The sequence below is a fragment of the Coenobita brevimanus genome, chromosome 59 (genome assembly GCF_032717465.1).
Source record: "Coenobita brevimanus isolate Jiangsu-jjx chromosome 59, ASM3271746v2, whole genome shotgun sequence".
NCBI classification, from domain to species: Eukaryota; Metazoa; Arthropoda; class Malacostraca; order Decapoda; family Coenobitidae; genus Coenobita; species Coenobita brevimanus.
The window spans coordinates 28,925,595-28,950,023 of NC_137012.1; the positions used below are offsets into that span (position 1 = coordinate 28,925,595).

The 24,429-nt window shown below is 39.6% G+C and overlaps 1 protein-coding gene across 7 annotated transcripts in view; it reads left to right on the forward strand.

The window, feature by feature from the left end:
* The window catches only part of CtBP (C-terminal binding protein), a 77,726-nt gene extending 56,496 nt beyond the window's left edge, over window positions 1-21,230 (forward strand). For 5 of the 7 annotated variants that reach the window (XM_080274721.1, XM_080274718.1, XM_080274720.1 and 2 more), the window contains 6 exons: window positions 3,350-3,413; window positions 5,306-5,430; window positions 7,091-7,180; window positions 8,004-8,145; window positions 11,739-12,176; window positions 21,083-21,230. In XM_080274721.1, the coding sequence (XP_080130847.1) occupies window positions 3,350-3,413; window positions 5,306-5,430; window positions 7,091-7,180; window positions 8,004-8,145; window positions 11,739-12,130 (813 nt within the window). In that variant the 3' untranslated portion in view covers window positions 12,131-12,176; window positions 21,083-21,230. The remainder of the gene's footprint in view (window positions 1-3,349; window positions 3,414-5,305; window positions 5,431-7,090; window positions 7,181-8,003; window positions 8,146-11,738; window positions 12,177-21,082) is intronic. The other 2 variants (XM_080274724.1, XM_080274723.1) reach the window with 2 other exon arrangements.
* The last annotated feature ends 3,199 nt before the right edge of the window (window positions 21,231-24,429 follow it).

A 24,429-nucleotide genomic window follows, 5' to 3' on the forward strand; every position in this document is an offset into this window, starting at 1 on the left:
GACTGAAGCAGGGTAGGATGAGTGATTGAACATGGATAGAGATGACCTCACAATACAGTGCCTGTATAACACTTGGGTTTTGACTGTGGTAGGGCAGGTAATTTGGGGGGATAGGCATTTGTGTTAGACAGATAGGCCTTCAGCAGGATAAGATATAGGGCAAAGAAGATCGTGTATAATTATGGCTAGTCAGAGCAGAGTGTGAAGTTGTATGTGGGTTCATTAAAAAAGTAAACTCAATAAATATTATTGTAATTTGACTGTGATTAGTGACATTCCAAGACCATTTGAGAATGAATTTGTCTTTCTTACAAGTGTGGGTTCAGGTTCATAGAATTGGAAGAATTTGCTTACTGTATTCGAAAACCATTAGAAAGTGAGCCTATCCTTTTTATTTGATTTATTTTTTATTTTTTTACTCTAATTTTTTCCTCACTCTAGCTGTGGGTTAAAGTCAGTTAATATAGGAAACTTTGTCAGTAGTGGGCAGTCCTCATACCCCAAGCTTGTTGTGTGGTATTGTGGTGTGAGCTGCAATACCCTTTTTGGTCCATTATGCATGCTGTCCTTGGCCACTCAGTGATTTACAAATCTTTATCTTGGCCACTCAGGTTAACTCTTGATATTAAGTGCATTAATTTAGTTAAGTTTTTACCCCTTCATTCTGGTGATGTATACAGTATTTATATTTTATTTGTGCTGCCTTCAAATAATTTTTTGTGTAATAACCTGGGAACAGTCCATGAACCCCTAAAGGTTGGGCCTCATTTGAAACATGTGTCATTCGAACGTCACTTCCTCTTCCAGAACGTTTAGACACATTTATGTTCTCAGCCACTGCACTATAATAAAGAATCGTAGGACATTGGAACACCACTCATTTTAAAGCTATGATACGTTTAATAGTTTTCATTGGAGCAGTTTTTGAAAAATCGCTTTTTTTGCGAAAAATGTCCGCTCCTGACAGTCGATTTTTTAAAGTGCTTGACCTCAAGGGGTTAATACTTGACAATTATATCTAACCTCTGTATTTGAAGAGTTTCCCCAAAGCTGGATTAAATTATGGGGTGCTTGCAGTAAAAAGATATGAAGTATGTCATTGGAGTGAAGGGGTTTCATGTTGGCCATTTGATTTAACTTTATATGTTGATAATAGATTTTAATTACAGTTTCCTAACTTTGATTTGAATACTCATTGCCAGTTTAACATTGGGAAAAAATATTACTCAAATACGAGTTGATTGTACATTGAATTTTGTTTAATGCAGTAACACAGCAGAGAAGCTGCTTAAGCATTAATATTTAGTGACCTCACTTGATGTTTATACAAAGAAAGGTGGGTATTCTTGTAGGTTTAGGTGGCCGAACACCTCTTCCTCAGCTTAATCCTCACAGTTGGTATTCTTTGGCTTATTTCTGTTGCTTCTAGACAGTTATATTAATTTTTAGTAAGGTCTTTAGTTGTGCAGGATTCAGTGAAGCAATATCTTACTCCTCCAGCTCCAATAGTCCATCCCAGCCTGAATAATATAGCCTGAAGTTGCAAATAAAAAAAAAAAAAAAAAAAAATCCTTAACAATGGGAGGAGTCTTCTTTAACCCCTTCGCCACGAGGGTAACTAATCTCGCACAGTACCGTGTACAAGGCTTCCCCTGCTCGTTCCCCCACACTGCTTTTCCAGGGAAAAGTTGCTATCTTGCGACAGTAGCTATGGTGTTTCGTGTGTTTGTGTATGTGTGTGTGTGAGTTTAGGCCTACATGTGTATGTGTATATGACTGAATCTGCCTCTGCTTGTGTTTTTAACAAGAATAATATAAATTGAAAGATTTTTGAGTAGGTTTATCATAAATAATACAGTCCAGTGAAAGATTATATAAATACAGATTAATTCAAGGTACTTAGTTACTAGAAATGTTGCCTCTGAACTTATATCTAGGCTGACAAACCTGTCGCTGCATATTACTTAAGGACAGAACACTGCTGGGTCACCATACAACACACTTTTGCTCCAGTACATGTAAATTTGGGGCAGTTTTGAGATTCCCACGGCTAACAAAAGGCTGATAAAAGTGTACATATCACTTTCTGAAACAGGACACCAAATAATGCTATTTACTTACCCTTTTTCTGTGGGTGTTCACTGAATAATTTATCTGCCCTCTGATTTGTCCACTGATATTTTTTCACCACATCAGCGTAAAAAATTAGTTTGAAAGAGTCCAAAGGCTACACAATTTCAGATTCACAAATTGCTGGGTTCAGCCCCCCAAAAACTACTCTTAAATTCAGGCACATGGTTGGAATGTGAGTCACCAATTATGCTGTTTATTATTCGCCAGCCACCATCGACGTCTTATTCTTCAGTATTATCAAATTTATTACCCACTAGTTCTTCACTGGACGAGTCATCGATTAGATCAATGTCAGAGTCTTGCACCGACAGATGATACTCCTTGTCATTTGAGGAATCGCGAGATTCCTCAAGAATAGTCTGTGATTCAGCCAAATTCACTGTGGAGGGAACTACAGAACACACTTCTATGGTTCACAGCCAAGACTGATCATGATAGCAGGCATTGTTACTCTCCAGCATGCCAACAATCATGTGTCCTTCCATATACTGTATATTGGGATTGGCTGGGGGGGGGGAAGTGGGTGGAATTTATTTTATCCTCGGTAACATTTACTAGACAGTATGAAAGGCCCTAGCACAATAAATGAACCCCTCTGCTGTTTTCTTTGGTTGAATTGAAGTATGACTACAGAGGGATGCAGATTTTTTGGATTAATCCCCGAGCTAGACCTCATCAGATCATATAGCCCTGCTAGGGTTACAGGAGAGCGCTACCCCTCCCAGCACGGCAGCCACCGGGCGGGGCGCGAACTCGCAACCTCACGATTACGAGCCCGACACCCTACCACCGAGCTACCGCGCTCCCCAGAGGGATGCAGAGTACGTGCACCCTGGAGGGTTATGGCAACATATGCGTCATTGTGGCGAAGGGGTTAAATGTGTAAATAGTTCTTGTTATAAATTACCATTCTGATCCCCCTCCCCTTTTTCTGTCATCTCTTCTGTAAATTAAAGAACTGATTTCCCATTTTGCCCAATTAACAGTAATAATTGTGTATAAAAGTTGTGATAGTTTAGAATGTATATCCATACAGAAGCATAGAATATTGTACTGTACCTGTATATCCCATGCTTATGGAAGAAGACTGCTTGTAAACTGGTGAAGGAAGGGGTGTCAGGAGCCTCCTGAGATGACAAGAATATATGCCTTGGTGTAGTGTAAATTGGTTGGTGTGAGTAAGAAAGATGTTTACAATAACTATTTTGCGTGTCAGGTGCGGGACGCGGCGCAAGGCTGTGCACGGATACGAGATGACACACTTGGCATTGTCGGCCTCGGTAAGTGTACCGTAGTTATCAGTCTATATTAGTGTATAATGTATACAACTAGCACAGTTTATACAGGTAAGAAGTAATTTATTAACTCTGATAACGTGTAACTAAGCAGCTGATGAGTACAGTAAGACCTCACTATAACGGGCTAATTGGGGCCCAAGCTAGTCCGAAAAACACAAAATTGCGATAAAAACGACATCCAGACTTCTCCCTGCTAACCTGGACTTTTTCCGATATATCAGACATTTGTCCGGAGTGCATGAATGGTTTTTAAACTGTTTTGACTACCATTGTGGTACTGTACTGTGTTATAACTTCACTACATTAATCAAATGGTATAATATATATAATAATACTGTACTGTACACTGATTAAAAGGTCTTTTATTTACCTTATTATGGTAAGCATACGTGAAGTGGTCAGGCAGTCCGGACTGCTTCTGGCTTTATCAGACTTTTTCCGATAAATAGGTATTTAGTCCGGTAGCTCCTCGAGTCTGATGAAAGCGAATTCCGGTCTATTGAAGTCCGTTATATCGAGGTTTTACTGTATGTTGTTATTTTACTTGATATTTTTTAAGGCCATGTTTTCATTTTACTTGATATTTTATAAGGCCATGTTTTCATTTTATTTGATATTTTTAAGGTTTCATTTTACTTGATATTTTTTAGGGCCGTGGCTGTGTATGCATCTGTGTGCCTTTTTCTCACTGTAGTCACGGTGCACGATTATGAATTTGTTATTATCGTGCCTTGACAACGAAACATTCAAAAGTGCGTCTGAGTTCACGTACAAAACGCTTGTGATTCGTGTATAATATGTTTGTGTATACTAATATTCATGTATAATATATTCGTGCTTAATACAGTAATATGATTCATGTATAATATGATACAAAATGAGACGCACTTTTGAATGGTAGGTTGCCAGGGCATGATAATGACAACGTGAGTTGTGTGCCATGACTGTAGTTGATTACACTGGGTGCTGTATAGCCATAGCATCTCTGGTGCTGGAGTTATCTGGCCATATGCCTACGCTGTGACCAGCCCATACCTAAGTGCCTTGGGTTTGAATTAAGAGTTTATTTGCTTCTAGGACAGCTATATCAAAGACTGATGAGTCTAGCATACTGAGGGGAATTGTACAGTAATTGTATGGAAAATGTACCATATGCAGATGTTCTTTTCAGCCGAGACTTAGCTGTGTAAATGTGGTAGATTTCCCTGTCTGGGAGTGGTGTGCTAGGCCAGCAACCAGAATTTTGGCCCCACACCACTTCTATGGTAGTGCCTGCTAGGGGTGATGGTAACTAGCCATGTATTACTAATAGTCATCCCACTCAGTTGTACAACTGTGGTAAGCTAGGTTTCCATGTAAGATTGATACACATAAGACAATTGAACCCGTAACAGTTAATGTGTTAACCTCATCGGCATGACCCCCACTTCTTGTGTATATGACCGAATTTTCTTGCCAATATGATTTGTGAAGACATACCTTCGTATTTAGAGGTACACATGAATACTGAAGACGTACCTTTATATTTAGAGGTCTGTATGATTTCTGAAGACATACCTTCGTATTTAGAAATGAGTAGATGTAAGACACTGCCATTTGAGAGGTTTAAATATTGGGTTGGAGCAACAGCTACTATCACTTCCAGAAAAGCTTACACTCTCCCTCCTATCCAAATGTGATCCTCCTGTCTCTGATATAGCCTTCTTTCCGTTTTCCTTATTTCTTTTCCTTTCACTTTTCTTTTTTCTCCTTTCCTTATCCTTTTTCCTCTCTTTTCTCTCCTTGTGTGATGAGTACAGTGTATTTAATGATATATGACTAAATTTATACTGTATAATTAATGATACAGTACTGTACTTTCATCCCCCTGGCAGGTCGTATTGGGTCAGCCGTGGCACTAAGAGCAAAAGCTTTTGGGTTTAACGTCACATTTTATGACCCGTACCTCTCAGACGGTATAGAAAAGAGCCTGGGCATTACCAGAGTATACACACTACAAGTAAGTGAACATTTCTTATGTAAATTTTCTATTGGAGAGTTATTTTTTAGTCCAGGGGCCTGAATGGTGAGTTAGTGTTTTCCATTTCATTGGGCATACTGTTTTAGTTCGTCATTCCCCCCCCCCCCAAGGCATGGCAATTTTTATCTACTATACAGAATTTGAAACTTTCTGAAAAAGGTAACAGTGGCTTATGTATCACTTGCTGGTTGGTATCGTTTCTCATCATCCGGAGTTCCAGACCTCCTTTCATCCTAGGACAGGGTGAGTAGCAACATCCAGACAGCCTAAGTTTGCCCAGTTCAATGGACCATGCTTCCATTCACTCATCATTCAATACCATGGAATCCTGGACCATCAGATAATTTATGCCAAAAAAAAAAAAAGAAACACGTTCTGTAGCGTCACACTTATCTATCAGATAGAGTACGGTATTGTTATATTCATCATTTAATCATTTTTGCTATATTCAGACAGTTTTATTCAGCTAAGGAGAGGCTTTTTGTATGGAAGGAGTTGGATATAACCATTATTAACCAATGCAGGAGATGCCGTTTTGGAACAGAATAAAATATGAGTGGCAAGAACAGTGGGGGGGAATCACCTGAAGTATGGGTTTAATGTATACACTGTGTTCTGGGAAAAGCATGCTAAGCTCCAAGAAGTTATTCTTGGGCTAATTTTAAATAATTATTTGCACAATGAGGCTGGGGCAGGCAGATACAGGACATGGGGCATGTGTGGGCTTGGGTCACAGAACCCTAGCAGTGAGCAACAAAAGCACAATGCACAAATTGTAAACAAACACAGTTATCTGGAAATCAGTTACCTAAATGCACCCATTTTGTTTCCCGTGCAGTGAATGATATTATTTTGTTATAGGGAGAAACTGATTGCTCGTGTAATTGCAAGATCGATACCGGTACTGTTTTCAGTCATAAATCGTGACTGCAGCTATACAGCATACAATATGAACATTGTTCCTGCATGTTGGGGTTGAACCTCTTGCACATTATTTCTCCACTACCAGGGTTGGCTCAGTGTCTCACTGAAGTCTGAAAGAATGTGATGGTGAAAGTTGGAGGGGTGCCGTTTTGGTTTTCTTGATGTGTGCTTTGTAACTGATTCTCAGATTCTTGACTGTGCTAGTAACATCAATTTTTGGTATTCAAAAGACTGAAAAATTTTCTATATTTTAGTCAACCTAGTAACACTGAACTCTTGTATAATCGATGTTCGTTTATGGGACTTTATTGTGTTGTATATTTTGGAGTATAAAATCAGTTTTAGGGGTACCAGTAGAACTTTAACAGGCAGTTTTTGTGTAACTTACTGTGAACTTAATAGGAAAAAATAAAAAGGCAACATGTAATGAGGTCATACTGTGCCTCTTTCAGACTCATTACTCCTTTAGATTTGGGTTGGTTGGAATCACAGATGTGTGCCCTGGTTGTAGAAGAGGCCCAGACAGCCTAATGGAGCACTGGACATCACTTGCCATACTAAAATGTAGGCATATAAATGGTGTAAGGAGCCCATGGGAAAACCTCAGAGAGGTAGCTTACCTGTGGTTGATGGGTCTGCTCAATCACAGATAGGTTGAGTAGCAGCAACAGCAACATCCCAACATTGACAAAACTTCCCATTCTTTCCTCTGCAGGACCTTCTGTACAGGAGTGACTGCGTGTCATTGCATTGTTCCCTCAATGAGCACAACAACCACCTAATTAATGACTTCACCATCAAACAGGTACTGGTAGTCTTCCTCAGGGATACTTTTGTGTTCCCTGGTTAGACAGTAGAAGCATGCTAGATACAGTATGAGTGTGATTTACAAGGCTTGTGAATAAGTTTGGACATATGTATTTGTCAGAAACAAAATTAAAAACTATGTAACAGAGAGTCAAGTTGTGATCTTGGAGAGGATTGTGGTCATGGAGTGCATTGTGAGGCTAGCTGCAGTTTGTTTTTTTCCTGCTGTGGATCTTTCACACCCTGATGGAGGAATTGGGGTTTTTAATGATCATGGAAGTATAACATGCTTTTTCTTCCAACATAAACGATTTGTATATATATATGACTAAAGATAAAAGTATAACTGCCAACAGAGTGCCCAGTGAAAAGCATGTTGATACAATAATTAAACATGAGCTATTACTAGAGTACCCACTCATACTGTAGGTAGCCCTTCTTTGCTGTCCTCATGTTATTCTTTTAGTTTCATCATACTTTCAGAAACTGCCTTGTATAGACCAGTGGGTATGCTGTAGTTTTCCTCCTATCAAACTGTCTGGTGTTCTAAAAACAGACCAGTGAGAATGTTCATTATGATCCCTAGCGATACCTTAGGTTGAGGTATCAGAACTGGTAATAATGTTACTGTATATAAAGGGAATATATAAAGTCCCTGTTCTGTTATACATTTAGTTTTTACCCAACGACTGAGAAGGTTTCTTTACCAAACAAGAGTCTTAAATTGGTGAAAAATAACCCTCATACAATTATTACCATATGATAAAGGTTAAAGATACTGTTGGTAATACAAATACTGAAGTATCTGCTCTTGTGTACAGATGCGTCCAGGGGCATTTTTGGTGAACACTGCCCGAGGTGCGCTGGTGGACGAGAACGCCCTGGCATCCGCTCTGAAGGAGGGACGTATCAGAGCAGCGGCACTCGATGTACATGAGAACGAGCCATATAATCCATTCCAAGGTACTTGTGTTGATATCAGTTTTCATTGAATCTTTAGAAGGCAGGATATTTCATTCAGCTTGAGTAAAAATCTTTTGATTTTTTTGTCTATTAGCAGGATTACGCAAAAACTAAGAACCAAATTTGGTGGGTAGATTGCCCATGTTCCAGGGAACAATTGATTAACTTTAGGGACTGATGAAGATCTTATTATAGAGTCAGGATCTGGAAAACACATTTTGCAAAACCCTGATCATGATGAGAAACCCTAACCCATTATGAACTGCGGTTTAGAAATTATGTTGCCCTTGTTGGAGAGATGCACTGCACAGAGTGCCTCTCTCGTTTTTTATAGATTTGCTTTTCCATCCTAGAGGGACAAAAATTTCATGGTATGTATATAATTTTATATATTTTCAAAACATATCATCATCCAGACTTCCTTACCCACCCTAGGGTAGGGTGAGGAGTATCAAATTTGCCCAATCCAATGGGCCACACTTCCATTCACTCATCATTCAAGCCCCTGTGAATCCTGGCTCCGTCGGCTATGTCAAAAACATTCACCACGTCTTGTAGTTTCACATAAACGCATCTGATACGCAAACATTAAAAAATGGTGGTATAAATTGCCGCGCCCCCCCCCCCCCCCCATAACATCAGACCTGATAATTTTATGGGAAGTGTGAAATTAGTTGCATTTTGTCATTGTATCATCAAATATTGATTTTTAAAAATATATATATATATATATATTTTTTATCTCAATGTGCATGTTTCCTGGTTATTTATGGTCAAATTTGGATGAAGTGTTCATACTCTGTGCAAAAAATGTGTTGCACATTACTACCAGAACAAAAAAAAGTGAGTGTCAGTATATATATATATATATATATATATATATATATATATATATATATACAGTAACCGCTCAAATAACGCAAGGGTTAGGTTCCTGGAGAGCTTGCATTAGTTAAAAATGTGTTTTTTAAACATAATTTTCCCATAAGAAACAATGGTAATATTGGGGGTTACGTTCTGGACTCTGGGAAAGTCTACCCATTTGGGGAGTTATGCTACTCTAAACTTAAAAGCAACAATATTAATTTGAAGAAAAATCCACGTAAAAAACAAAAACAGTATATCTGGGGGGAGAAATAAATAACATTTGAGCCCTAGTTGGGCCAAAGTGTTGTTTACTTCTCCCCAAATACTGTACATACTGTTTTCGTTTTTTACGTTTATTCTCTTTCAATTCTGCTTCATTCACGGCATTGTGAAAGTTCCTCAACATTATTAATGCATTAGTAGATCATAAAAACACTACAGTAAAAGCAACATTTTCATTACAGTGAGTAGGTCACAAACAGTAACAACACAGCCTCACTTCATCTATGCATCACTCGTTGTCTGCTACTGTCCCTCCTTACCCCTCTACCCCACCTCCTGCCGCTCCCCACCCTAAAATTGTTGTCCTTCCTCTTCCTCTGACTCCCATGCTACTGGTGATGAAGATAACTCCCTTAAGTTTTCTGTCTTCTTCATAAAGAACTGCTCTATCTTGGTCTGAGTGGTTTTCTTCTTTCTGTTCTGCGGCATCAAATTGTAACAGTTTAGATCTACCATCACTTTCCTGGCCAAATTTTGCCCAAAAATGAGCCAAATTGCTCAATGGGGCCAAACTTCATTTTCAAATATTACAGTTCGAATAAAGCCAGTTTAAGCAACAGACAAATAAAAAATTGTATTTATGCGTGAAGTGCCACACACGGTCTATCAGCTTGGGACTGTCCAAGGCGCACGCAGCTAATTTGAAACCATCATGTACGTGTAAAGTCGCGTTAAATCGAGAAACCCTTGTTAGTTAAACATATCTCCTTAAATATTTGCTCGTGTTAAAACGAAAACGCGTTTTTTAAACTCGTGTTAGTTGAGAGGTGACTGTATATATATATCTCATCTCATCAGCCGTTTGAGTGTCCACTGCAGGACCGGCCTATCCCGACCGAAGTGGGGATGATACAGCCAATGTATCTTTACCAAGTGGCTTAGGGTGTCTGATAGATGTATCTCTACCAAGTGGCTTAGGCTGTCTGATAGATATTGTATGTAGGATGAGAAGTGCTTGTAAGTGTAATTGTAGTGTTGGGAGTGGCTTTGGATGTGTGTGTACAGTAGTCTGTGAACCAAGTGTAATTGGCTTGCGCAAGCTGACTGGTCTGCAAGCATACTTTATAGTAAGCGACACTGGTTCAACCACAGCACCTCTTGTGTCCACCAATGCAGTACATGGCTGGGTGAACACTCCCAAAGTTTATTACCCTGGCGGGGTGCGAACTCTGGCTCACCCATGTACGAAATGCACACACTACCACTGTATCACAGATACATATATATATATATATATGTATTTATGTATATGTGTATACACACACAGTAAACCTTCTATAATTCAGATTAATTGGGGGGAATTCTATGTCGAATTATCCAAGAATCCGAATTATTGGAGCTCATCCTTGCTCCTATCCTCAGATCACACCCACGCTCACTAAAACATGGCTTTTCACAAAAACATTGAACAGTACAGTATATTATTACTTTATACTCAGAGTGCACAATACAATAAATAAAATAGTGTCAAACCTTGATATAGAAGTCTTGCAACACAGTACAGTAGTAGAGTACAGTACACTTACTGTATCAAAGGTACTGCACAGTTCTTAAAAATTACATTTATTAATACACTGAATAGGGAAGCTGCCAGATATCGAACAGCATGGCAAGCTGCCATTAGGTGACCAAGGTCGACACATGCAAGCATGTTGGAGCCTTAAAAAACGAATGAATGATTTGTATGTATATATGAAAAAGAAGGATGCTATATTACATCAAAACTAAATAGTGTGTACTGTACACATTTTGTGCAGCTTGTGAGCAGTAAATGTGGGGAGCCCCAAAGGCAGCACAGCTTCATTCCATTGGAAACTTACCCCTGGCCTGGGAATGGAGTAGAAAAGTTATGCAAGACTGGCCTGGTATAGTGTTAATGCCCAGTTATACAAAGGTCCTTATAATTTGCTACAGTTTTATATTTACTTTGGTTTAGAGGTTACTTTTGATGTGCTTGTGTTATAAAAAGTTCATAAATAATGATTGCAAGCACCTTTTTGTATTGGTACGTGGGTGTTGTGACCACACCCCCTTCACTGGTGGTGTAAGCAGCACCATTGCTCCATTGATTGAGAGGGGATGGGACTTGAAGTTACTGATATATTTTCCAGGAGGTTTTTAAAGAGCTGTAATATAAATATTTTATCCTTGTTGAAATGCTTTCTTAAGTTATATACACCAGTACATAATCCAATATTGTCCTTTAGAAAGGGTAAACAAATATGTCAGGAGGGAGCACAAGTTATTGGTGAAAGAAAGGCTCACAGATTTTTCTTATGCTTATTTGTATTAACTGTTAGAATTAGGAAGTAGATAATGCAAGTGAGCATTATGTACCTGTTAAGAGTTACTTGCAGAAAAAGATTGGTAATGGATTGAAGCTTTAACAGGTACAAAGATCTTGTAGTGCATCAACTGAGTAAATAATTTTTCTCTACATCCAGGTCCTCTGAAGGAGGCCCCAAACCTCATCTGCACACCCCATGCGGCTTACTACTCCGACGCCTCCAGTAATGAGCTGCGAGAAATGGCCGCTAGCGAGATCCGCCGTGCAATAATTGGCCGTATCCCTGATGCGCTGCGAAACTGTGTCAACAAGGAGTATTTTATGAGCAACTACAGTGAAGGTGGAGTGAATGGAACTGCCCCATATTATGTGCCCGTACATTCAACGACACATGACTCGGTGCCCAGTGGTCCACCCCCCACCAGTCACGTTGGGCCCGGCATCCCCCCACCTCCCCACCTGCCTCCCAACGTCCCTGTCAGTGGACGTGCCTCGCCCCAGACAGGACCCCCAGTACCTCCTGGACCCAGGGAGTCAACCTCTCCATAACACAAAGTTTCTACTCCGTTGATGCCACAACACCCAACCCTCTGTTGTGAGTACTAAACTTTTCTCATGTACTCTTGGCAGTGCTACATTATATCTGACTTAGACTTATAATAAATTTGTTTCCCTTCCACAAAGGTGTTTTTTTTTTTTTTTTTAAATAATAATAAGGAATAAAAGTGTAGAATTACATAAATGAAAGCTTGGTCAGTGTCAGTTTGTCATGAAGTGGTATCTGAACCCATGTGAAGGAAAAAACTCAGTCATATTGAGAGTGATAAACAAAATAGGTTCAAGGTGTGTTAATGCTAAACGGAGGTGTGTATCCTGGTTTGCCCCATGTAAACATGGGTACACTCAACTGGTGGCTAACTTTGACCACCCAGACAAACTTTGGACATCTCAAAAGCCCAAAGCTGGGGGAAGGGGAGAATAATTAACATATAAATGGTGACTAACACTGATAAAGAAGGGAGGGGGGAATAATAAACGTATAAATGATGACTAACACTGACAAAGAAAAAATATGTAGAAAATTTTACTTATAAACTAATATCAAAGTATTGAGCATTACTCTACATTGTCTGAATCAGGTATTTTGGAAGTAAATGTAAGAAAAATGTAGGAAAACTGATTTTACTTATAAACTTTAGTAATCATCATCTGGACCTCCTTTCCCACCCTAGGGCAGGGTGAGGAGTAGCATCATCCAGACAGCCCAAGTTTGCCCAATCCAATGGGCCATGTGTCCATTCACTTACTATTCAAGCCCCCGGAATCCTGGCTTTATGTGATAAGCCAAAAACTTTCACCACGTTCTGTAGCTACACATAATTGTATCTGGTAGAGTAATGAGACAAATGTCAGAAAAATATGTAGGAAAATCATGTTACCTATAAACTAAGATCAAAATACTGTGCATTGCATTGTTGTATTGAAGTATTTTGAAGGTTAATGTATGAAATAATGTAGGGAAATTTATTTTACCCATGAGCTTGAATTGAGGTATTTTGGAGGTAAATATATGTAGGAAAATTATTTTACGTATAAACTAAGCAGCTGGGGTTGATGAGGTGTATCCAGAGATGATTAAGTGTAGTGGAGAGAGCGGGGTAAAGTGCTTGTTGGAGGTAAGAAGGCATGGATGAGTGAAACTGTGCTACTGGGGTGGAAAAAGGCAGTAATTGTACACCTGTACTAAAATAAAGGTTAGTGAAGTGAGTGCAAGAATTATGGTAGCATAAGTGTGTTGAATGTTGCAGGGAGGGTATATGGAAGAATTATTATAGTGCTAGGAAGAGAGAGATCAGAAGTCCTAGTGAGTGGTGAACAGGGTGGCTTTAGGAGTGGCAGAGGGTGTGTGGATCAAATATTTGCGTGAAACAGGTAGTGGAGAAGGCACGTAAGAACAACTATTAAGGTTATGGCATTTATATCTGGAAAAAGCATACAACAGTGTAGACAGAGAAGGATTTGTGCATGTAAAGTGTAGATGGTAAGCTGCTAGGTGCTATCAAGAGTTTTTATGATTGTATTGAGGCATGTGTAAGGGTACAAGGGGATCTAAGTGAACGGTTCACAATCAATGTGGGTGTGAAACAAGGTTATGTGATGTCCATATGGTTGTTCAATGTGTATGTGGATGGGGAGATGAGAGAAGTAAAACATGAGTAATGGAGGGAGGGATGGTGTTGGAAATAAATGGCAATGGATGGAATATCTCAAATTAGTTGTATGCTGATATTGCAGTGCTACTTCCAAATACTGGACAAGAGCTTGGTAGACTAGTGCTGAGTTTTGTAGATGTCTGTGAGCATCATGCCTTGAGAGTAAATGTAGAAAAGAGTAAAGCCATGGTTATTGAGGGAGAAGGTGACTCCCAGTGTGATAGTACACTCAGTGGAGAGAGACTGGAATTGGTGAGAGTTCAAATACCAGGTACAGTGATAGAAAAGAGAGAAGACTATGCAAAAGAAGTGGAAAGTAGAGTGACACAAGGAGGAAAGTAGTTGGTGCTATGAAAGCCTTGATAAGAAACAGAGGCTTGAATGTTGCAGCTGCACGAAGATTTAACATATGGATGTGAGACTGATGTAGCATGAAAATGAAAAATCGAGAGTAAGAGCACTGGAGATGGGACTGCTGAGGAATGTATGTGGAGTACAGACAGTGGGCAGGATACAGAATAATGTGATTCGTGAAAGATGCAGAGTGAGGAAGTCCGTGGACACCAGAATTAAAGAGAGTGCCGAGATGGCATGATCATGTGGAGAGAATGGTTGACAATAGAGCGGTGAAAAAGGCATATCTGAGCGAATTTGAAAGAGGGAGGAGGTGAGGTAGGCCACGATGAAGGTGGAGGGACATGGTGGATGTGTGTGTGAGGAAGAGAGGTATGGAAGTTGGTGAGGCCAAGGGACTGATGAAATTGAGCTGGCTGGATGAATTTAGTGCTGGATGAATTTAGTTTGAGCCTTCAAAACCGAAACTGAAAAAGAAACCAAAAACCATACATTCCAATAGGGAATCAGACACTTCGATGTTTATCCATGGCTTTATCAAGGTATATATTGGGCTAATATTTCGTAACTATATACTTTGGCATGTGTTCTCTCAATTCCTAAGACAAAATTTGGCCTTTGGGAAATTTCATTTTTACCCCTATGTCTGAGCACCACGGACACCTCCAAAAAAAAAAAAAAAAATGCAATGAGCAATGAACGGGTTAAAATTCCTGAGGAAACTATATGCTGTCATGAGAATAAAGGCTGTTATTTTGTTACATTTCAGGAGAATATGGGATGGGGAAATATCTATCATAATTTTTGTTAAAAAGGAGTTTATGAATGGTTCTTGGTTATTTTTAATTCCCAAAATTTTTCACAACAACATAATGCAATGCCTGGTATTTTTATCACATTTTACAGATTCTGCAAAATAAACTTCTATACATAAAAGTCTTAATCAGTTTCCAGTTAATTATATTTCATTTTTGTAAGCATATGAAGTTGAATGCAACTGCTTTTTTTTTTCTCTCTCTCTCTCTCTCCCCTCAATGCATTGGGCTAAGTTATGTTGATTTTCATTAGAATTCTTGAGTAGGTGTCTACATATTAGTGTACTCTGTGAGGTTTCATTCCTTCATGGGAACATCTTCAGACCAGTCGGATGGCAGATGGAGTGAGACCATCATATGGTGGATGCTGACATGTGATTGGTTGGCCAAAAGCTTGCAATGGAAGGTGTGTGGCTATCTCATTGTTGGAATGAGTTAGCCCACCAATGTTTGTGATCATTTACATGTTGGAAGGACTTGCAAGTCATCCACTTGTGACTTGATTGAAGGTTTCAGCTGGGAAATATAAAGTGCTTCCAGAAACACGAGTCTATGTAGGCCCTTTTCATGGTCATTTATTTCAGTACCATTTTCGAGGTGGTCACGTGTGAGGGAGGTGTTTTGATTAATTCTCTTGTGATTTTTTAATGGTCTGCTCTGTAGGTGACATGAGTCGCCTTGACAGTTTAGTCCTTGTCTTTCCTGCGTAGGTATTAGGCCCACAGTCCTCACTTGTGCTAGTAAGTTCGTAGATGACGTGGTCTTGCACGGGCATATTTTTTTACAGTAGGGCCATTCTTGAGTAATAGATGGGAGGTTTTGCAGGTCATGTAATAAGTGATTAGTGCAGTAAATATTCTTCATTATACTCTCTTCAGTTTTATACCCTGTAGACATGTAATTTAAGTAGTACAAAGTGATTTTTTTATAACTGAGAGAAGAGGCACAATGGCTTGAGTACCATTTAACTGCCTTCTTCACTACATCTTCCACTTCTCCATTCTGATATCCATTGTTGACGAGAACTTGCACAAGTCTTTCCAACTCTGAATGAACACTGCTTCATGAGGAACAGTGGGTGAGATCATGATGTGGCACTGATGGTGGAGTGTAAATATCGCTGAGGACATTGACTTTTGCTGTTGAGACATAGCCCTTTACTGGATGATTTTACATAAACTGCAGTTGTGAATCCAGAGTCATGGACTGTCAGGGCATCAAGTAAGGGGAGGTGGCCTTGGGTTCGAGTGAAATTTAGGCCAGACGCGTTGATGAGACGACGTCTTAGATTTTGAAGTTCTTGGATGCCCTTTACTCTAACAAAAATATTATTGATATTACGGCAGTAGATTGAAAGACAGTTGTTAGTCAATATATTGGCCTCAGTTGTACCCATAAAAAAAGAGGTTACAAAAAGAACCCAGAGAGTGCTGCCAATGGCAACACTATCTAGCGATGCTTCTTTCCACAGGGGCAGATGAAGGCAACCTTTTTAGTACCAAGTTCCTACATGGTGTGGAGGAAGGTTTCTGGCATGCCAAGGGGTATAGTTTCTTCACACCTGTGTACTTGGTTGAGGACGAAGTATATTATTCTGTCCATGGGTCCGTTGGGAAAAAAGACTTTCGACATCCAAAGAGGCAAAGATGTGGTCTGCAGGGGGTGTATCCTTCAGAATCTTGAGGAACTGGCAAGCTGATGTCAGGCAGTAGTTGGTAGATGCGTAAGGTGTATTTCATTCCATTTCTTTGCTGTGGAGTAAGTAACAGTTGGGATCTGTGAGATGATGGGGCGAAGGGAGTAGCCTGGCTTGTGTGTCTTGACGTTGCTCTATGCGTAGCCAAGGGAGTGGTCACCTGTCAGTTTAGGGAAGTGGAGGTCATTTGTAGTGGCATTGATAGCTTTAGTCACAACATTGACTTCTTAATTTCTACTGTGCGGTTGCAAGTTATGCTCATAAACATGGAGATGTCAGATAGGATGTTATCCATTTTTTGTAGATAGTCCTGCATTGAAATAACGAAAGCTGCAGTCTTGTCTACTCTCGTGATGACAATGTCCTCATTTGAATGAAGTTGCTTGGTTTGCGGGTGTCATTTTTGTACGAGATTCATATGAAATGAGCCCCTTGCTATAAAAGCTTCGGCTGTTAGGAAGGCTGTGAGTTCTCTTGTTGTTTCGACTTTCCCTTCTCTCCAATTTCTGAATATCATCTAGGAAGACACTTGAGCAACATTAAATTCCCCCGACTTACAACAGGATTTTATTAATCTTGTCCCCAACCGTGACCTGAAGCAGAAACAAGAAATACTCAGTATGGGACTTAACTGTCACTTCATGACTAAACCCCAACCCCACCGGAAGAGGCTTAGGATTAAAGTCTTCCCAGATGACATTCAGAAACTGGAGAGAAGAAAAATTTGAAACAAGAAAACTCAAAGCCTCCCTTATTGCTGAAGCTTCTATAAGAAGGGGCTCATTGCAAAGCAATCTTGTACACAAACGACACCTGCAAGCAGCCAAACAACTTCATTCAAATGAGGACATTTTCATCACGAGAACAGACAAGACTGCAGCTTTTGTTATTTTGAAGCAGGACTACCTGCAAAAAATGGATAACATCCCATTTGACATCTCCATGTTTACAAGGATTACTTGCAACCCCACTGAAATTAAGTAGTCAATGTTGTGACTGAAGCTATCAGTGCCACTACAAATGGCCTCCACTTCCCCAAACTGACAGGTGACCACTCCCTCATAGAGCAATGTCAAGACACACAAGCCAGGGTACTCCGTTTGCCCCATCATCTCACAGTTCCCAACTGTTACTTACTCTACAACAAAGAAACAGAATGAAATACACCCTACATACCTACCGACTACTGCCTGACATCAGCTTGCCAGTTCCTCAAGATTCTGAAGGATGCACCCCCTGAAGACCACATCTTTGTCTCTTTGGATGTCAAATTTTTTTTTTTTTTACCAATGTACCCGTGGATAAAACAATACAATTCATCCTCAACCGAGTACACAGGTGTGAAGAAACTATGCCCCTTGGCATGCCAGAAACCTGCCTCCACACCATGTAGGAACTTTGTAATAAAAAGGTCTCCTTCATCTGCCCCCGTGGAAAGATGCATCGCTAGATAGTGTTGCCACTGACAGCCCTCTATAAGTTCTTTTTGTAACCTTTTTTTTTTATTGGTACAAATGAGACCACTATATTGACTAACTACCATCTTTCAATTTGCTGCCGTTATGTCGATAATACTTCTGTTAGAGTAAAGGGCATCCAAGAACTTCAGAACCTAAGACATCGTCTCGTTGACGCGTCCGGCCTAAATTTCACCTTCGAAGAGTCTACCCAAGGCCGCCTCCCCTTCCTCAATGTCCTGACTGCCAACGACTCTGGATTCACAACTGCAGTTTATGTAAAATCATCCAGTAAAGGGCTATGTCTCAACAACAAAAGTCAATGTCCTCAGAGATATTTACACTCCACCATCAGTGCCTATGTCCACCATGACCTCACCCACTGTTCCTCATGGAGCAGTGTTCATTCAGAGTTGGAAAGAGTAAGGGAAGTTCTCGTCAACAGCGGATATTGGAATGGTGAAGTGGAAGATGTAGTGAAAAAGGTAGTTAACAAATGGTACTCATGCCACGGAGTCTCTTCTCTCAGTAACAAAAAAATTGCTTTGTACTGTACTACTGAAAGTACATGTCTACAGAGTATAAAACTGATGAGAGAATAATGAAAAATATCATTAATAAAAATGTCAAATGTACAGATCTCAAAAAAGTATCGCACTAATCACTTATTACAAAACATGCAAAACCTTCCATCTAATAATTAAGAACGGCCCTGCTGTACAAAGTATGCCCGTGCAAGAAGACCACGTCATCTACCAACTTACAGAAGTGGGGACTGTGGGCCTAATACCTTCGTGAGAATGACGAGGACTAAACTGTCAAGGCGTCCCACATGTCACCTATAGAACAGATCAATAAAAAATCACTACAGAATTAATCACAACACCTCCCTCACACATCAGCACCTTAAAAAAGGTACCAAAATAACTGATTGTGAAAAGTACCCTTGCAGACTCGTGTTTCTGGAAGCTCGATATATCAGAACTGAAACCTTCAGTCAAATGACGAAATGATAATTTGCAAGTCCTTCCAACATGCAAAAGATCACAAACATTGGTGGGCTAACTCATTCCACTAATGAGATAGCCACACACTTTCCATCACATGTTCTTGGCCAACCAATCACATGGTGGCACGTGTCAGCATCCCTCATATAATATAAAGTCTCACTCCACCTGCCATCTGACTGGTCTGAAGATGTTCCCATGAAGGAATGAAACATCACCAAGTACACTAATATTTGGACACTTACTCATAAATTTAAATGAAAATCAACATAGCCTAGCCCGATGCATCCAAAGTACTGAGAGGAAATTTAAAAATGCAGACACAGCAGTTGCATCCAACCTTATCTGCTTACAAGAAAATATCTTACCCAGCTATATACATATAATATATTCATACATTCATCATCTAATCCTTTGTTGCCCTGTGAAGAGCATAGGAGCCCGGGGATGGGCAAGTTGGTCTCGACATTTTAAGATGGGAGTGACCAGCCTCACTCATCCCTGAGTGGCATTACATGAGCAATAAGCCCCAATCATCCCTTGGATATAAACCTGCATCGGCTCAATCCAATTGGAGTGCCTTAATTACCCACAAAGCCACCAGGCGTCATAATTTGGTTATATGGTTGCCACCCAGTGTAGTAAATGGTTTTCTGGGTTACAGGAAAACATTCAGCTTGTCACTCAAGTGTAGAGACCATGAGGCAGCACTACCTTGAGTGGTTGATGGGCACCCCCACCTAACATCAATATATATATATATATATATATATATATATATATATAAACAGTATATATATAGAGGGGGCATGGCGGTTCAGTGGTAGAGCACCTGACTCATGTCCAAAGAGTCATGAGTTTGCGCTGCTCCCAGGCAAGGTGCCCTGCTGGTTGTAGCTGCCATAGCTCAGTGGGTAGCTCTGACCGAGGGGTCAGAGGTTCAAGTCCACCCAAGGGTCACTGGTAGACATCAGGAAGGGCATCCAGTTATAAAGTGCTACATGCTCCAAAACAAAGTCCTCTACCCAGGGGCAACGCCTTAGCCCTCATTGAAAAAAGGGGGACACGACATAAAACTAATCTATCTGTAAATATATAATTGTGTGTGTGTGTGTGTCTCTCTCTCTCTATACCTTCAATCCTCCCCTGTCTTTCTTTCCTTCATTCTTTCCTCGTACTTCTGCCTACGGGTGACTTTATACTCCCTCTTCTGTGTTTCTTTCCTTCATTCTTTCCTCTTCCTTCTGCCTGTGGGTGACTCTACACTGACTGACAAACCAAGTGGTTTCCTGTGCACCAGGAGACCACTTATTATGCTGGGTGGTAACCATATAACCAAATTTTAGCGCCTGGTGGTTCAGTGGGAAAGTACGGCGCTCCAATCGGACTGAGCCAGTGAAGGTTCATATCCAAGGGGTGATGGGGTTTATTGCTCACTTTATGCCACTCAGGGATGAGAGAGGCTGGTCACTCTCATCTTAAATGTCAGGACCAACTTGCCTAGCCCCGGGCACCTACGGTTCTCATGGGGCAACGTAGGATTGGATAGTGATTGAGTGATTATATATAAATATGTATATATATGTGTGCGTGTATCATACTCACATGCAAACTTCTTGGGTGTCCAGAGTCTGGGGTGGCCGAAGGTATGTATCTTGGCCCAAGGGTAGTCAATTTCGTCGGTAGTTTTGAACGATGTGATTGTTCAACAGTGGTCCTGCTGTAATACCTGAATTTTTTTTTCTTTATGTGGGTGCACATACCACTTACCATGGCTACACTTTGAAACAAACAGTGCTTTCATTATGCAATTTAACAGAAAATTATTCATTGAAAACTTTTTAAAATGTCCACTTCTGTATATGTAGTTGTATGGCATTAATTACCTTGCTACCAGTATAACCATAGTGACTAACTCGTTCATGTAAGCCAACACTGGAGTAAATTTGTCTTCCACAGATGAGTCACGAGTCATTCCACCTTGAAGCCAAGAGTATGAGAGGTCGAGTGTGGCTGCTGTGAGTGTGAACCGCACACTCTGCCACGTTATTGTACAAATATCCACCCCACCCTACCCTGTTGTCCCACCCCTCACCGTCATAAACAATATACAGGTTGTCCCTGGAAACGTGCGGGAGGATTGAAGAGCTTATTCTTCAGCTAATTTTGAGTAACAAGTGTTATATCGTCATGAGTTCATTTCTCAGCTCATAACAGAGCTATGGTTCCTGATGACCCAATGAGTGACAGTGCTCTCCTTCATAATTCACACATGTCCTCAGTAACTGTAGCTCTTTATTGGGTGATAATTGGACTCCTGTTGGTATAGCATTTATTGATCAAAATTACTTCCAGAATATTGCCTTAAAGTTTCTCACACATTTCCTGGGTTACCCTGTATGCCCTTGTCCTGCCCTGCCCCGCCCCGTCCTTGTCCCCAGTGCCAGGAGGACCAAGGCCTCGCCTCAACAAGTGCAATGGACACCACAGAGGAAGTTACTTAGTTTGGGAGGAACTGTTTTCTCATTTGAGTACTGTATTTGTGTTTAATTGGACTGGCTTCTCTTTGGAGAAAGAAAAGATATTAAATTTTGAATTGGCAATTTTTTTTTTTATTTTCATATATATATTTTTTAATATTTGGGGTATTTTTGGCTGGAAGATATGGTCCCTGGCATCAGGGAGGAAATGCCACTCAGGTCGGATATTCTGTTGTGTTTATAGAAAACGATGAATCAATGCCGAGACATCATAGTTCATAAGAATTTCTAATTGGAATAAAATTGATAACATGAAATGTTATCAAGGTAAAATTACAGTATATTAGTAAAGAATATATGGGTTACAGTAATGAGGGGTTATAATTAAAATAAAATTAGTTTTTTCAAGTTTCATATGGTTGTTGCCTGCCTATCACTTCTAAAACATTACAAAAACCAACTGAAGCTCAAAAGTTGTTCTAAGGTGAGACTAACGGGCTTGGCTGCCTGTTGAGAAGGGGCAACTCTACTACTTTGTGGGGCAAGGTTCCCTGTTCTATGGGAATCTTTATCCCTTGACTTCAGTGGGTATATTGTTTTAGTTTGTTCTTGCTACCTCCAGACTGACCTCAAAAATTATGAAAGACCTTTCTAGCTTAAAGAATTCATGTGTCTCCTTAATAAAATTATCTGGAGAAAGCAAGAATAAATAAAAACTGCATCATTGGAGTACAGGGGTTAAGTACTTGTAGGATATCAATCCTAATAAAAATTTTGCAAAAATCTATCATTTCATTTTTTTTTTTTTTTTTTTTTTTTTTTGAAAAAGAATTAATAGATGTAAGGTGAAATTTTATTGTATTTTGTGATGACATGAAATATTTGACTGTAAAATTGGCAGAAGAATGGATGTTGAACTAAGTCAGTGTTTATATCATGTTCAGGTGTGTGAGGTTGTTAGGCAATACTTTACGTCAAGTGTGGGGGGACTGTGCAAGCTCACCCAAAGGAATTCTAGGTATACGTCATATTCTAAGTAACTGGAAATTTCATAGCATGGCTTCCAAAGTGGTCTTATTTTGCACATACCTCTCAATCTTCATGCTATCAATGAAGCAAGGTATGTTGATATTAATAAAATTTTAATGTCAAGAACACCTTAAGGTGAAACATGCAAAATATACCGCTGAGGAAGAGATGCTACAAAGCCTCCCACGACACCTAGAATATGGCCCTAAGCTGTATGGCCAATACCAGATAATAGCATGGATGATATAGCTTTACTTAACGAGTGATGGTTTGTGTTGTGATGCGAGAGAGGAAATGTGCACCTGAGTCATCTCTGTTATGTCATTTTTGTTGCAAACAAATAATTCTATTTCATTCGCATTGTCCCAAGATTTACCACCTAGACACCAGTGGCTAAGGTCCATACTGTCAGCAGTTAAGGGGGCCTCCTTGCATATCTTCCTCACCAATTTACAGTATTGTATATGGTAAATTAAAAGTTTCTCATGCATTATTTTTCCACACCTCATTCTTAGGTAAGGAAAAAAGATTTGCCATTACTAGATTAAGGGTTATTCAAGTTATATACTTTTTTTTTTTTTTAAGTTATTAACTGCTAGGAATTGTCTCATTTGAATGAAACCTGGCGTCAGCTCGAATGAAATACCCATGTCCAACAACAGCCAAAAGGTGACGGAAGACTTGCTAGAAAGCCACCTAATCTGATGAGAACACAAAAACCTAAATCTGTGCAGGAATCTTGAACTGTTACATATGATTAGAGTTCTGGGCCCATATACATCACTGCTGCCAAATGACTGACTTTCCAATATCTTTACCAATTCCTTGTTTTGAAAAGGCCATTAAAAATTGCCTTGGTACGGTAAAGTGGAGATATCAACCATCATTATCAACCAATGCGGCAGTATGCTGATGAATCTGGCCCCAGGGTGGCAAGCCAAAACCTGACTCTGGTATCATATCTTGGACTGTCAGATCACAACTCCATACTCTGATACATCACACAGCACCTCAGTGTTTGTGGGTCACATTTTAAGTGCCTCTGGAGATTTGTAATGCCTCTTCCTTAGCATTTTATTCTACACATTATACCTCAGTATCTTTTTGTTAGTCGTTCAAAGTACGTTGATATATAATATAAATAGCATGCAAGAGAATGTGAAGATACAGTCCTCTTGTAAGTTAAATGCAAATTGTCAATCTTACTAAATTTAAATAAATTGCATAGTACAAGAATATATTATGAAGTAATATAATATGAAGTGTCAAGGATGAAGTTCTACAATTCCAAGAATATATTGTGATGTAATATACAATAAATTGTCATGGGTGAGGTCTTACAAAATCTCAAGAGCCTCCTAAAATATGACCCTGTACCTCAGTGACAAACTTGACAATCAAGGAGACTATGTCAAAAACTTACCTGTTGTAGGTGATATAAAGTTTCAAGATTTGTCATAACGTTACTTTTCTTTGCATTATATTTATTTCTTAAATTTGGTGTAATATATATGACACGTAGTTATAATCAGAGAATATATTGTAATGGGTTATTCAAGTGATCAAAATAATCAGGATAAACTGTAAATTGTACTATAAAATATGAAGAGTGATTTAATTGGTAAGCTGAGAGCACTGGAGTATAAATCCCTTAACCTTACGCACGTCATTTTTGGAGTCAATCCCTTCACCCTGAAGATGTCATTTTTGGGTTTATCCTTGCAGCCTCCAGAAGATTTTACCATTCTGAAAGATCTCTTGCAGTGAAAGGGTTAAAGAAAGCTATATTGAACATCC